Source organism: Diplotaxodon limnothrissa, linkage group LG3, assembly GCF_057381915.1.
Source record: "Diplotaxodon limnothrissa isolate DT_005_m linkage group LG3, D_limnothrissa_male_GT1.1, whole genome shotgun sequence".
In the NCBI taxonomy this organism is placed as follows: Eukaryota; Metazoa; Chordata; class Actinopteri; order Cichliformes; family Cichlidae; genus Diplotaxodon; species Diplotaxodon limnothrissa.
In genome coordinates, this window is record NC_140598.1 from 20494357 (window position 1) to 20508282 (window position 13926).

Here is a 13926-nt window from a genome sequence, read left to right on the forward strand (position 1 = left end):
CTGATGGAGGAGCGTGGCTGGGCCTGCTGGCTGATGGAGGAGCGTGGCTGGGCCTGCTGGCTGATGATGGCGCCTGGCTAGGCCTGCTGGCTGATGGTGGAGCCTGGCTGTGGCCTGCTGGCTGATGGAGGAGCGTGGCTGGGCCTGCTCGCTGATGGAGGAGCGTGGCTGGGCTTGCTGGCTGATGGTGGAGCCTGGCTGTGGCCTGCTGGTTGATGGTGGAGCCTGGCTGTGGCCTGCTGGCTGATGGAGGAGTGTGGCTGGGCCTGCTGGCTGATGGAGGAGCGTGGCTGGGCTTGCTGGCTGATGGTGGAGCCTGGCTGTGGCCTGCTGGCTGAGATTTCAGGTGAGCAGGTTTTGAAAATCGGATGCTGCGCTGCTGAGGAGCCCGTCTTTCCTGTGACTCCTAACCCTCCCGTTATTTTCCTTTAATTGGACTTTGGTTAAGTTCAATCCGATGTATTAACCGACCTTTGAGGTGAAGTGCAGCTGCGAAGAACGCTACGGCAGGCAATGAGGTGCGTTTAATGTCGCTCTGTTAATTTGAGCGTCCATAAATTGAATGTCTTATTTTTTCTTACTTTATTATTGCTAATTTATTGGAGAATTTGGCCATTTAATTAAGATAGATTTTATGTTGTTGGTGGTAAAGATCTGGATGGATGTTTTATTTTATTCTGTGTTTCTATTTTTCAGTTTTACTTTTCAAGACTTGGTGAATTGCCTTTTTCTACTTTTTGTTTAGTTTAGTTAAAATTAGCAGCAGTGAGAAGTGTTGTTGTCGGTCTTGAATATATTTGATGTAGCCCATACTGTTAAGGTAAGTGTCATGTTTTTAGTTGTTAGTCTGATGAAGAATCTTTTATTTTTCTCCAAAAGTTGATTGTGTTTATCTGGACATAGTGTTTTTCAGGTCCAGCTGAATGCAGGTTTCCCCAGTCTTATACGTGTCAGGAGCATCAGCACAGCTGAAATGCATTTTTCCTAAGCACCACGTCTCTGTGGCTTTTAAACCCCAAAACACGCTAAAACAAAAATGGGTCCACCCCAAGGATGGGGTCCCCCGGTGTAGTTTCCACTGTGACAGACTGTAGGCTTCCTCAGAGTGAGGCTGAGAGCGGCAGGCCCAGCTGGAGTCTGACCCGTGTCACACAGTGGAGGTCAAACCTTCTGTGCCACAAACACCAGATTAACCAGTTTCACTCATCATCCTTCTACTGTCAGATTTTACTGGTGCAGGTTTGATGAATCACCATCTGAGAACGTCTCTGATGTGGGCGCCACTCACAGGGATCACTTCCTGTAGAAGGGTCACATGACCTGTTATAGGCCCCTTTGTGATGATGACAGCGACGCCCCTTTCGTGTGAGGTTAAACCCAGAGAGCTTCGTGTGACCTCTGACCCTGATCACCAGCGTTAGGGTCAGTGAAGGTGAGATACCATGTGACAGGAGGAGGAACAATAAAGTTTTATTTGTACGAACACGTAGAACAGATGAAGTCAGAACGAAGCAGGTGGAGCTCAGTCAGGGTGGAGGTGCAGACAGGTGAGCTGAAGGGGAGGAGCCAGTCTGGTCAGGAACTCTCTGTCTCCTCGAGTGAACCTCCTCACCTCTGAAACACACACACACGACTCTGAAGGTTGCAGTCAGGGTTGGTCAGGGTGGTGAGGGTGGGGTTATCTTCTGGTCTCTGGTTGGTGTGTTTCCTGCAGGTGAGGCTGAGCGGCCGAATCATGACATCACTGCTGCACAGACACAACAGGAAGTGGAGGAGGAAGTCGTCAGCGTCCCCGTCACACACCTGAGACAGACACAGAGGTTATGTCTCTGCAGACTCACGGCTCGGCCCTGTGGAAACGTCCTGCAGGACGCCTGTTTCTCTCTGTGGTGGCCCCCCCACAGCGTCCCCACCGTGCTTCACTGTGTGGACGCTGTTCTTTGGGTTGTAGCTGCATCTTCTTCTCGTTTCACCTCCTCTGACCACAGGACGTTTCAGTCTGCAGGTCTTCGTCCTCAGCAGTGTGGCTGAAGGTGTCTGCAGACGTGGAGCTCTGTGAGCTCACAGTGCGTCCCTGTGCAGCCTGTAGAGTCTTTGAAGTCTTTGCTCTGACAGGCTTGTTCTGTGCTGGGCGGCTCTTTGACTTTCTTCAGGTTTCCCTTCCTGACACTCTGATAACCTCAGATATCCACAACGTGAATCCTCACAAACATCTGTTTCTCTCTTTTCACTCAAACCTTCTGACGTTTTCACACCGACTGTAAATATGAAGAAAACCCTCAGTTTGACGCCACGCCCCCAAACCAGTTCAGCAGTAAAGTGTGAGCAGACGGAGCTGTTACCAGGATGTAAACAGGACGTGCCCTTTCACAGTTAAAGCCTCAGGAATAAAAACATGACCCGATCTTAAATTTTTAAAGATAAAGACGACGATGAGCACGTGACTCACTGCTCAGAGCCCACTCACCCAGGTGCATGATGGGAGCAGGAGGAGGAGGCTGGGCCGAGCGTATAGAAACCAAACAAACAAATAAACAACAGCACGACAAACACGTGAACCAGACTTTACCTGTAAACTTACCTGGTGTCTCCCAGGGAGACCACAGTTATGGAGCTGACAGGTAAGTACGTGCAGTACACACTTCCTGTCCTGAAACACACACACAGGTAAACCGCACAGGTACGTAACCATCGGCGTGACTTTGTATTGAACATTGGGGGGTCAAGATCTCTGTCTAAATAAATAAATCTGGGTACATTTCCAGATGATTAAACAACTATTTTGCTGGTAAAACCTGAAACGAGTAAAGAAAACCAGCAGCCTATTAATGCAAGATGATCCATAACTTTATTGGGGCTGACATTGTTGGAAATGAGTCCAAATAAAGAGTCCAAACTTTTATAAGCCTGTCTATGTGTGTCTCACCTGGACAGCCTACTCTGGAAACCAGACAACAGCAGAGTGTTACCCGGCAACAGGCCAGGTGGGTAGGGGGTAAGTAAGTTAGCTGGATTTGATTGTTGACGATTTCGCGTGATCTTGGATCGTTCGGTTCTCCGAAGCTCATCCGGGACTTGCTGTCATAGCAACAGATCCGTAAGCGTAAACCTGCTCGGGAGCAGGCTTACTTTATGTAAACAGGATTAGATCGCAGCCACTCAGGTATGTCCGCTTCATGTATACGAAAGCAACGGTGAAATATACTCACTCAAATGAGCAATCCTATTTATCCATATTGTATATTCTGTATCTATATATGTGTATATGTGTATATGTGGTGTATTTATGCTTATATCCTTACTCTCATTCCCCTTAATGTATCTGTAACATGCAACTTCTTTCGGTGCTTTGCTACTGGAAACTGAATTTCCTGGAGGAACCCACCCGAGGGATTAATAAAGTTTCATCTAATCTAATCTAATCTAATCTACTTGGGTTTTCTTCCTGCAGCCCTCATGTTTACTCAAGGTTTAGTTCTGTCTTCATGCTGATTTTCTTGTTCAGTCGTGTCTCATGTTGCAGTTTGTCAATCCTGTCCCTGTGCTCTGTGTTCCCTCTGTTCAGTATCAAGTCTGTGCCTCATGTGTTTCCTGTTTTATTTTGATAGTCCCTGTCCTGTGTGCAGTGTGCTTGGTTTTGCTTCCCTTCTGTCATTAGGCCTGATTTGTCCCAGATGTGTTACCACCTATTCCCCATCTTCTCGTAGTTCTGCTTGTGTATTTAAGCCCTGTGTTTCTCTGTTAGTTGTTGTGTTGTACCCTCACTGTACTGTGTTTTGTTTTCTATGTGCTTCTGGTAATTTTCTGGTTCACTCTTTCCTGGTTTGATTTTCTACTTTCCCGGGTTTCTAGTTTGGGCTTAAGTTTTGAGTTTCTAGTTTTGTTTTCTTCTATTTCTATTCGAGTGTTCTCCAGCAATAAAGCTGCCACTTTAGTTAATCATTCTGTCTCTGGGTCCTGCGTAGTGATGGTGAGATGAAGCCTCATGATGAACTGAAGCTTTCCATCCAATTGGTCGACTCATGGTTCGAAGCATTGTGATGATTCATTTGTTCTACTACTCAATTCAAGTGAAGCGGGCTCTTTGATTATAATGATGTGTAAACCTTATGTACATCTGGATAATGACACAAACTAGTGTTTGGTGCTTCACTTTTTAATAAACTAAAAGACAGAAATCAGATTATAGGATGTGTAGTGTTGTTTATTTATATTTTGGTGTTTATCATTTGTGATATTTATTACTGTGTGCATACTTTATTAGGAGAGACAAAATTAAAAAAAAAAATCTCTTCCTTGCTGGTTCCATCGAAGAAGAAATGCACAAGTAACTATGTAGCACGTACGTAATCCAATTCCACAACACGGTGTGATAGGGAATCAGCTGTTTTCCTGCCCATGTTATTTCGAATCTGGCGCGAACCGGTGAACCAGTCCCTGAATCAGTTACGTGGTACGGACTGCCCGCAAGGCCTCGAACGTCACTGCATACGTAATCAAAGCAAGCCTCGATACGCGCTTCAGAAAAACGCCCCCGCGATTACCCGACGCACGATTCGAAGCTTCGACACACAGGACACATCACTAGTCCTGCGTTTGGGTCCTACATCCTGCCTGCCACCTCAACACCTTTAATTTTACAGCTTCTTAGTTATTATAAAGTGCTGCAACTCATAATGTTTTCTAAGATAGTAAAACCAGATTTAAACCGACTACTTCTACAAAGATGGAGCTAAAGTGATGATATACATTTATAGTTTGGACTTGGACACATACAGTCTGTTTTTGCTTATAACTACATGTGAGTTCAATTAACATTTTGTAGGAAAAGGGAATTTGTTTTTTAAAAGGATTATAGATTCGGAGCTGAATTACCCAACGGAACATCTCATTCACTGACGTTTGCTGGAGAAGCTGCTCTGCCTCTTTGTGATGGAGCAGCAGCGTGACGTACTGAAGACTGTTAACGGGGAAGTGCTGAAGCTGAAGGCGTCTCTCTGCTGCTCAGACTGACGTTCAGTCGTCATCCAGACAACATGAAGACTGCACCGGTCTCTCTGCTCCTCGGTGAGTCAAACACTAAAATCATCGATTTATTTATCACAGCTCCAACAAACAATATGGCAGGAAAACAACCTTTCAGCAGTTACAAGCTTGCAGCTACTGACTTTAAAGTTCATGTAAAAATTCTGAAAAGTTTCGTCAAGGCAGGAGGAACAGTTCATTCTCCTTCTTATGTCTTTCTGGTTTCATTTGATTGGTGGCTGTGAAGTTGGGCAGGAACCAAGAAGTGATGTTAATGTTGAATAATGGAGCTCACAGTTTTAACTGAAATGTATGAAGAGTGATAGAAAATGGTTTCAAACATGCATGATGAAAGTTTTTCGGTTTAAATCGATCTCATCATCACTGCAAACCTCTCAGAGGTTCAGACTCTCAGCAGTTTAACCTGGAATCCTGCAGGAAAGTCACCATATAGTCTGGACTAAGTCAGCGATTAAACTTTCTGCCCAGCTAAGTGTCAGTAACATGAAGACCAAAAGAACAAAAGAGACTTGACCTCTTTTCATCAAACATCTCTTCAGTCAGGAAACCACAGCCTCTGACTGCATGAAGCACAGGGTCCTCTGACTGCGTCCCCTCTTTTATCTAGTCTTCACTTCCTCTATTCACAGCCAATTTTCCATTAAGAGGACTGAGTGTATTCAAACAACCACAGACGGTTTTGACTGTTAAAGTTCCCATTCCCATTGACATGATGACCTTTAAACAGCAGCAGTGTGGGAGTGAAACAGGCCGCAAATCTGAAAATAAAAACTGTGCTTTTGAAGGGTGGCTTCTTAGTCCCACACTTTCTTCTCTGCACATGAATGAAAGCTCATCCATGCACAGTTCCTTCTCCATTGTTTACAATGCTGTGCACTGTGATGTTTACCGTTGATTGCCATCTGATCAAAAAATGTATAGAAAACAGGAAAAGACAGGCTAACCTGTGTTGCTGTCTCGGTGGTATTTTATAACTTCCTGTTCCTGTTACAGTGCACGGTGGTGTTTTTGCAGTTTAATCTGCGTGGCTCACAGATCTGGCAAAAATACAGACCTTCCATAATTAAGTAGAAGTACAAATACTACTGTTCAAAAATACTCCAGTAAAAGATGAAGTACTGATTCAACTTATTAACTAAAGTTAAAGTAAAAAAAAAGTACAGAGTACTTTCAAAGTAAGAAAGTACAAAGTAGTAGCAGTAAAACCCTGGCTGATTGTGACCCACACCCATTACCACACCTTGGCTCATGTGATTAGGTAGAGGATCATCAGGGGGTCCATTGTCCCTCTCAGTAGGAAACTCCCACAGAGCTTAAATGTGGGTCTCTTCACCGTTTGATCCTAGAACTGAAGAAGCTTCTCAGATGAGAGGTGAAACGTCTTCAAGCAACTCAAAGAAGTCCAGACGCTTTTCTTTCCAAGCTCCTTAGATTGTGGCAGATACTTCAGGAGATTAAAAAGTTTCCTGAGAGAAAAAAAACAACAACAAAAAAAAAACTGTGCAGCCTCAGTCTTTCTTTAAATGACCTCTGACTTTCAGTGACCTCTGACCTGTTGCAGGTGTGTGTGTGCTGCTGCTGTCTGCACTGACTGTTTGTGCAGGTGAGTAGATGAAGTGCACCATGGTCCAGGACAAACACTGAGTGTAAACACTGATAGAAACTGTCCGTCTGTCCTCCAGTCTCTCTGAGCGTCAGTCCAAACCTTCAGCAGTTCTTCACAGCAGCCTCAGTGTCTCTGACATGTGACGGTCAGCTGGGCTCTGATGGATGGACGGTGAAGAGGGACACAGGAAGTGGGACTGAGTCATGTGGAGCAGGTGGGCGGGGCTTCGGGAGGTTCAATGGTTCATCCTGTTTGCTTGATAAGCAAAGCGAGCCAATCAGTGGAGTTTACTGGTGTGAAGGTGAAGCTGGAGAGAAGAGTGAAGAAGTCAACATCACTGTATCAGGTAATGAAGTCATTCATTTCATCAGACTAACAGCAGACTGTTATACCACCTCTACATCACTCTGTGGGTCTTTTCCTCAGATAAACATGTGATCCTGCAGATCCCTGCACTTCCTGTGAGGACAGGAAGTGATGTCACGCTACGCTGTAAGAACAAAACTGGTGGCACAGCTGCAGCTTATTTCTACTTTAATGGACGTCCTGTTGGACCTAAATCAGAGAAAAACATCACCATTAACGTGCAGCAGTCTGATGAAGGTCTCTACTGGTGTGCTACTGATGAGTTTGGATCATCTCCTCAGAGCTTTCTGAGGGTCAGAGGTCAGAACACTGACATCACTTCCTGTTTAAAGCTAACCTGCTGAGCTTATAATAAATTCAATGACCCAGTTTTATCATCTCTCCTGCAGATGTCTATGACACCACCACCATTTCACCAAGTGCCACCAAACCACCACCAACAACAACTACCAATCTCAATTCCCCTCCTTCTACATCGTCCTCCTCCATCATCTCACCTGTAGCTGCTCTGGGTTCTCTGGGTCTCCTAGATCTTATTCTGGTTGCAGCTTTGCTGTTTTGGAACAAAAAAATAGGTATAAAGTGTGTCAAACCCCCCAGAGCTCATTAGATTAAACATTTTACATGGAAAAATAAATTTTCCTTAATAATTATGTGATTATATACTATAATTCAATTATAAACTGTCCCCATTCACATTGGGGGGGTCAAGATCTCTGTCTAAATAAATAAATCTGGGTACATTTCCAGATGATTAAACAACTATTTTGCTGGTAACACCTGAAACCAGTAAAGAAAACCAGCAGCCTATTAATGCAAGATAATCCATAACTTTATTGGGGCTGACATTGTTGGAAATGAGTCCAAATAAAGAGTCCAAACATTTATAAGCCTGTCTATGTGTGTCTCACCTGGACAGCCTCCTCTGGAAACCAGACAACAGCAGAGTGTTACCCGGCAACAGGCCAGGTGGGTAGGGGGTGTGGCTTAAGTCCAGGTACACCTGCAGACTCCTCCCAGCTTGGTCACAAAGAGTGAGACGCACACCTGCACACACACATTCAGCTAACAGTCAGACCTGAGACTCATACCTGAAGCACTGATGCCTGCAGTTCCTCTAGTGTCCAGCAGAGGCAGCAGTGAGTCGCCCCCATAGACTCCCATGTTAAAACTTCACAGCAGAAAAATCCTGATACACAAACCACCTGTGTGTTTGTACCTGAGTGTGTGTGTCCAGAGTGGGCAGTCCTGTTGTTCACACTGATCCTTTCAGACACCACACCCTGAAAACACACCAGCTCTGAGCTGAAACACACACACACACACACACACACACACACACACACACACACACACACACAGCAGTAAGAGTTTAAAGCAGGCTGCAGCTGCAGTTCCTCAGATGGCCAAAGGGGGCGACTCAGACGAGAGTTTACCTGCAGTCTAAGACACCTGAGACGGACAAGACTGCGGGTGGGACGGCCTGAAAACACAGAGAATAGAGATGGGAAATGTGATGTCATTCTGGGGTAAAACCACAAAGGATTGTGGGTACGCGTGGCAAGCGGTACTAGCGCATGCAGGCTTTCACACGAAAACAGTCACACAGTAATAAAAAGAAACACAAAAATGGCAAGAAGCTGCTGTATTATTAACTGCAACAGCCGGTCACATGACAGCCACGGGAAGCCGACGGGTAAAGAGATCGGTACTTATCGGATTACGTCGTGGAAGAGAAATTGTTCGAGCCATGTTTCCAAAGTAACTGAACTTTAACTGAACTTCCAAACAGAGCTACTAGATCACTTAAATTACACAATTGAAAGCATGAAAGCATGTGTGTATTGTTTGTGTATTTATACACAAGCACTCATATATATTCAAATAATTTAAACAAATGTTCATTTACCTGTTACCAGAGATGGGTAGTAATGCGTTACTGCTTACTTTTTTCAAGTAACGAGTAAAGTAAGGGATTACTATTGCAAAAACGGTGATTAGATTACCGTTACTTTCCCGCAGGAACGCTGCGTTACTGCGTTACTAAAACCGTGATTTTTTGCCAGAATGTCTCACGACAGTGACGTAAGCGAGTGTGCCATTCGTGACAACAGCTGTCTGCAGAACAACAGTGGATCACATATCGAGTGCGGGAGAGAGTATGAGCGTGCAGCGTTTAAAGCGTGGAAGTACTGACCTTACTTTGAGTTTGATTCCATAAAAAGTGACAAAAACATTAGTGTCCGCTGTGCGTGGGAAGAAAACTTCTTTTTACAGCGAAAAAAACCCCTAAACTTCCAAGCAAGTACCGAGTGCGCAACGACGTAATGGGAAACTCACAGAGAAACTCGTGGATTCTTCCACTGACCGCTGCGGCACACCTGCACCAGGGTAAACCTCCGCCTACCCCACTCCTGCTTTACAGGTGAAAATAGAGCAACAGGACCGCTGAGTCTTTGACTTTATTTATTTTCTGCTGTGTTTTACTTGCATCTATTTGAAAGAGTGAGTGTAAACACAAAAAATATTTTATTTTATGTGCTGGAATGTGCAGAAAATAGGTTTAAATGTTAAACTAATTTATTCAAGTCAGAGAATGTTGCATATAATTAAATTTTTGCTTGATGCATAAAGTTAAAAGATTAAAACTGATAAAACAAGTTAAAAAAAAGAGACTTTTCCATTTGATTACATTTTGTATGATGGATTATGTAGAAAAAGTAGAATTGGGCTGAAAGATCTATCGCTTTATCACGTCTTCAGGTTGTAAATTGTGTTTTTAAAAAGTAACTAAGTAATTAAGTAATTAATTACTTTTCAAAATAAGTAATCAGTAAAGTAACGGGATTACTTTTTTGGGGAAGTAATCAGTAATTAGTTACTGATTACTTTTTTCAAGTAACTTGACCAACACTGCCTGTTACTACCACACACCAAATCCGGTCGTTGGTACCTGCTGGCTTGTGTAGCCTCTAGGTAACAAAAGCTCAACACTGCCCCCTAGCATCCTGGAGCACTTCTGTTGTCTTCTGTATGTGCTTCGGAGTTTGTACGTGCTTTGTCTGTAGGGGCCACCGTAAATATACTTTTATTTATTCACTCCACATAAAATGTAATAAATAAATCATATAATACAAAAACCAACTAATCACATTTCAACTTTTAACTATTTAAATTTTCAGCTTTTTCCTTTTACAAATTTAAAGTGAAACAACACAAAACACTGCAAACCACAACACAATTAAATATAAATTATAATATGAAAACAAAAAGAACATGCATATTCTCTGTCATATGGACCTGCATGAATAAACTTTCTGAATCCTTTATCATCTGCAACTGAAAATAGTTGTGGATGATTACTATACCTTTCTAATGTGACGTTGTTGTCCCTGCCTCTCTTTCTCTCTCCCTCCCGCTCTGTTCCTGTGCTACTGAGTGTCACTACCGCCCCTCCCCCCTCTGCTCAGTGAAGCGAAAAAAAGTGCGAGAGAGAGAGAGAGGGTGAGAGAAAGAAAAAAAACCCACGGCTCGCGATAAGGAGCCGGCTCGTGTCGTTCACGTCAAAGAGTCGGCTCTGAGAGTTTCCTTCGCGACCGACACATCACTAGCTGGGATAACCACATTTACTCAGGGCCTTCTTGATGTGATGTTCCTCCTGGCCGCTGTGTCTGTGGGGATGGTGTTCGCTCTGTGTTGTAGCGTCCTGATGACTCCCAGTTTGTGCTCCATGCTGGCAGACGTCTTCGGTTTAGAATCTTTTATTATTTGTCTCATGTTTAAATCCTCGTCTTTCTCATTCCTGCAGAAAGGACGCTGTCATCAAGTCTGAGTCAAGTCACCTATCAGGATATGAACTTCAGACAATCAGCCAATAAAATTACAGATACACACTCACATGTTGTTTTCTCCAGTCCGAGGACACTGCAGGTACACATTCAGCTGTTATTCAACAAGTTATTGCTTCACAAAATATGATTATGACCCTTTGTCCACTGTGGGTCCTTGTGATAATTTCTCTGCTCCTCTATTCTTCTTGTCTTTCCATCTCCTGGATTCTCTTTTAACCATCTACTCATTCTCGTTCTCTTGTGCATCAGGGCTGAGTTATTGATGGAGTTTCCCAGATCAAATTTAAAGGAGGATGTGAAGAAGAGGATTTTCTCTCTGCCAGTCCCGTCAGCTCCCTGCTAAGATTTAGAGCTTGTCCTGTTTTTCAGTATGAAGGCCCTGCTCATCTGTTTTTCTTGCCATTGCTTAAAAAGTGTACATTCTGCATCCAAATGTCCAGCTGCCTTCAACTTTAATGTTTGTCTTGGCCAAAAATAAGCCTTCAGTTTATTCCTTTGTTTAAATAAAAATCTCTTGCTGATAAACTGAACCCTGGCTGTGGCGTCAGAGTAGCGCTATATAAGTGCTACATAAGAACCAGTCCTTCTACCATTTACTAAAAGCAGGCTTTTGCCAGGGCTGCAAAGGGATTTGTAAAGAATGAATTTTTAGTGTACTATGTTTCAGGCAGTTGTTGCATGGAAGTGGCTGTTACTGAAAGTCCAGCACAGACCTGTAGTGACAGCCAGTGACTGGCATTTTGAAATGATAATAATAGCATAATGATTTAAAATTCCAGGTTCCTAATGAAGGTCTTGCAGATAAACAGTAACACATTCTATAATTTATTATTAATAAATAATAAACAGGTGGAGCCGGTAGCTCAGCATGTTTGATTTGGCAGTTTTGCACTAGATGAGCTTCCTGAGGCAACTCAAACGGGATCTGTGTTTCCAGGTGGAACTGAACAACAACCTCTCCATTGGAGCCAATAATAAAAACATGAATAACAATAAGCTTTATTTGGGGCTCTGATTTTTTTCTCCTCTTCATGCTGCCATGTGTATTTGACCTCTGTCTCTAAATTAATCTGAAAGTTTCTTGTTCTGGACAAATTTAAATGTAAACCCATTTTCTAAACATTTTAAATTTAAAAAATGTGTAAATAAACAAAGAATAAAAAGATTTGTAAATCTTATATTTTATTAACAATACAATACCAAAAACAGGTTAAAAGGAGAGAAAGTGGTACCAAAGACCAACAGCTGGAGGAGGAACACTTCCAGAAATGACTGACAATGAACACAGTTCACCACACCACCTATTCCAGGAGCGCAGCTTCATAGTAGGAGAGTCAGGTGCTGAACTGGCCTGCCTGCAGTCCTGATCTTTCATCAATGAAAACATCTGGAGCATCATTGTGACAGAGTTACACCGTCCCGAGCCGCCGACAGCTGATCTGGGCGCATACACGCACCACCACCATTAGTTTTTACAATTACCGTGGCTGCGCGGCTTTTCGGCGACCGGGCAGATAAACAAAAAGGGGTGAGAGGTATATTTTGAGCAGCGCAGAGGGTGGCCAACATATTTTCCCACTTACTTTCAATAAAGCCGGTCGCAGAGACTCGCTGTGATCGCCGATTATACGGGGGTTATGCAAGCCGATGGTATGGTGTTCCGGGGTTTAAATAGTGGGTTCGCGTGCGCTTGAAGGGTCACGTGAACTGCATTATTCTTTTGGTTTGTTTGGTGTTATTGTGAAACACTGTAGGCTGCCTGGAAGTGGCCATAAATGTCTGTATATACATATATGTATTGTAGGACTACAGCAGGAAATAAGCTGAGGGGGAAAGACGGTTTGATAAAAGAAATAATAAAGAGATGACTATTACGCCTAGTGGGAGGGGCTATGGGGTATAAGAGAAGGCGGTCAGGGCCCACCTGTTGTCTTTTTTCCAGTGAGCTGTTACAGAGAGGGTAACATGCAGACTGTGTTTTGTATATAGATGTTTGTTTGTGCTGACTTAAGTCAGTTCTATTTTCTTTGTAAATAACTTTTTGTGCACCTGGGAGGCCGGCAAAATAAATAAATTATCCACACTGAATGCTTTCCGACTACGCCTGTATTTGTTCGAGAGAAGTTTAGGAGAGGACCCCGCGACAATCATGAAACCAGAAGCAGGACAAAGAAGAGCCAGGACTGCTGGGCGGCTAAAACCCTCCATCAGACACGGATGGAGCAACATCCCACTCCCAAAAAGTCCAAAATGCTGTCCTCAGTTCACAGACATTTCCAGAATGATGTTAAAAGGCGAGGCTGTACAGGAGCATTACAAAATTACACTTCTGACATGTGTTTGGTTTTCTCTCTTTGAGAGAATATGAGACTTGAAAATCATTAGATTCTGTTTTTATTTGTTTTAAACAGCATCACTACTTTGAGGTCGTAACATGTGGTCATGGAAAAAATATTTTTACCCCAGGGCAGCTGTGGCTACAACTGTAGCTGCCTCCACCAGTGTGTGAATGGGTGTGTGAATGTGTGTGTGAATGGGTGGATGACTGGGTGTGTAAAGCGCTTTGGGGTCCTTAGGGGGGACTAGTAAAAGCGCTATATAAATACAGGCCATTTACCAAATATATCAAAAGTTTTGAAAGTGGGACAGGAACGCAGGATCCACAGCAGGTCTGCAGCTCTGTCGCTAGTTTCCTGTTTTACAGTTAACGTTGTCACTGGTTTCCACTAAACCTTTACTGTGGTCTCTGTGGTCGAGTCACTGTTTGAAAAATGGGACAGTGACAGTGTCAGACAGCCGTGGCACTGATCCTGCAGCTTCAACAGATCGCTGCACTGGAAGAATGTGATTGGTACATAGTGTGAGTCAGTTCAGGTTAGTATGAACGTCTGCCCTTTTCCAAAATAAATGTGGGAAATTTTCTTTATCCATGTGTGTTTGGTGAAAAATAAAGTTGACAAGTCGCTCAGAGAGAGATCAAAGACGAGGTTAGGCCACCTTTTGGATTCCACACGAGGAGCTGATGAAGATGCAGAGTCACCAAAGTGACGGGAGAAA

General features: G+C 43.6%; 1 protein-coding gene across 1 annotated transcript; it reads left to right on the forward strand.

Moving 5' to 3' along the window:
- The first annotated feature begins 5036 nt into the window (after positions 1-5036).
- On the forward strand, positions 5037-8056 carry LOC146634859 (uncharacterized). The gene is made up of 6 exons (XM_085349979.1): positions 5037-5067; positions 6608-6649; positions 6729-6998; positions 7079-7342; positions 7408-7593; positions 7938-8056. Exons 1-6 carry the CDS (start codon positions 5037-5039, stop codon positions 8054-8056), a joined length of 912 nt encoding a protein of 303 aa, XP_085206105.1.
- The last annotated feature ends 5870 nt before the right edge of the window (positions 8057-13926 follow it).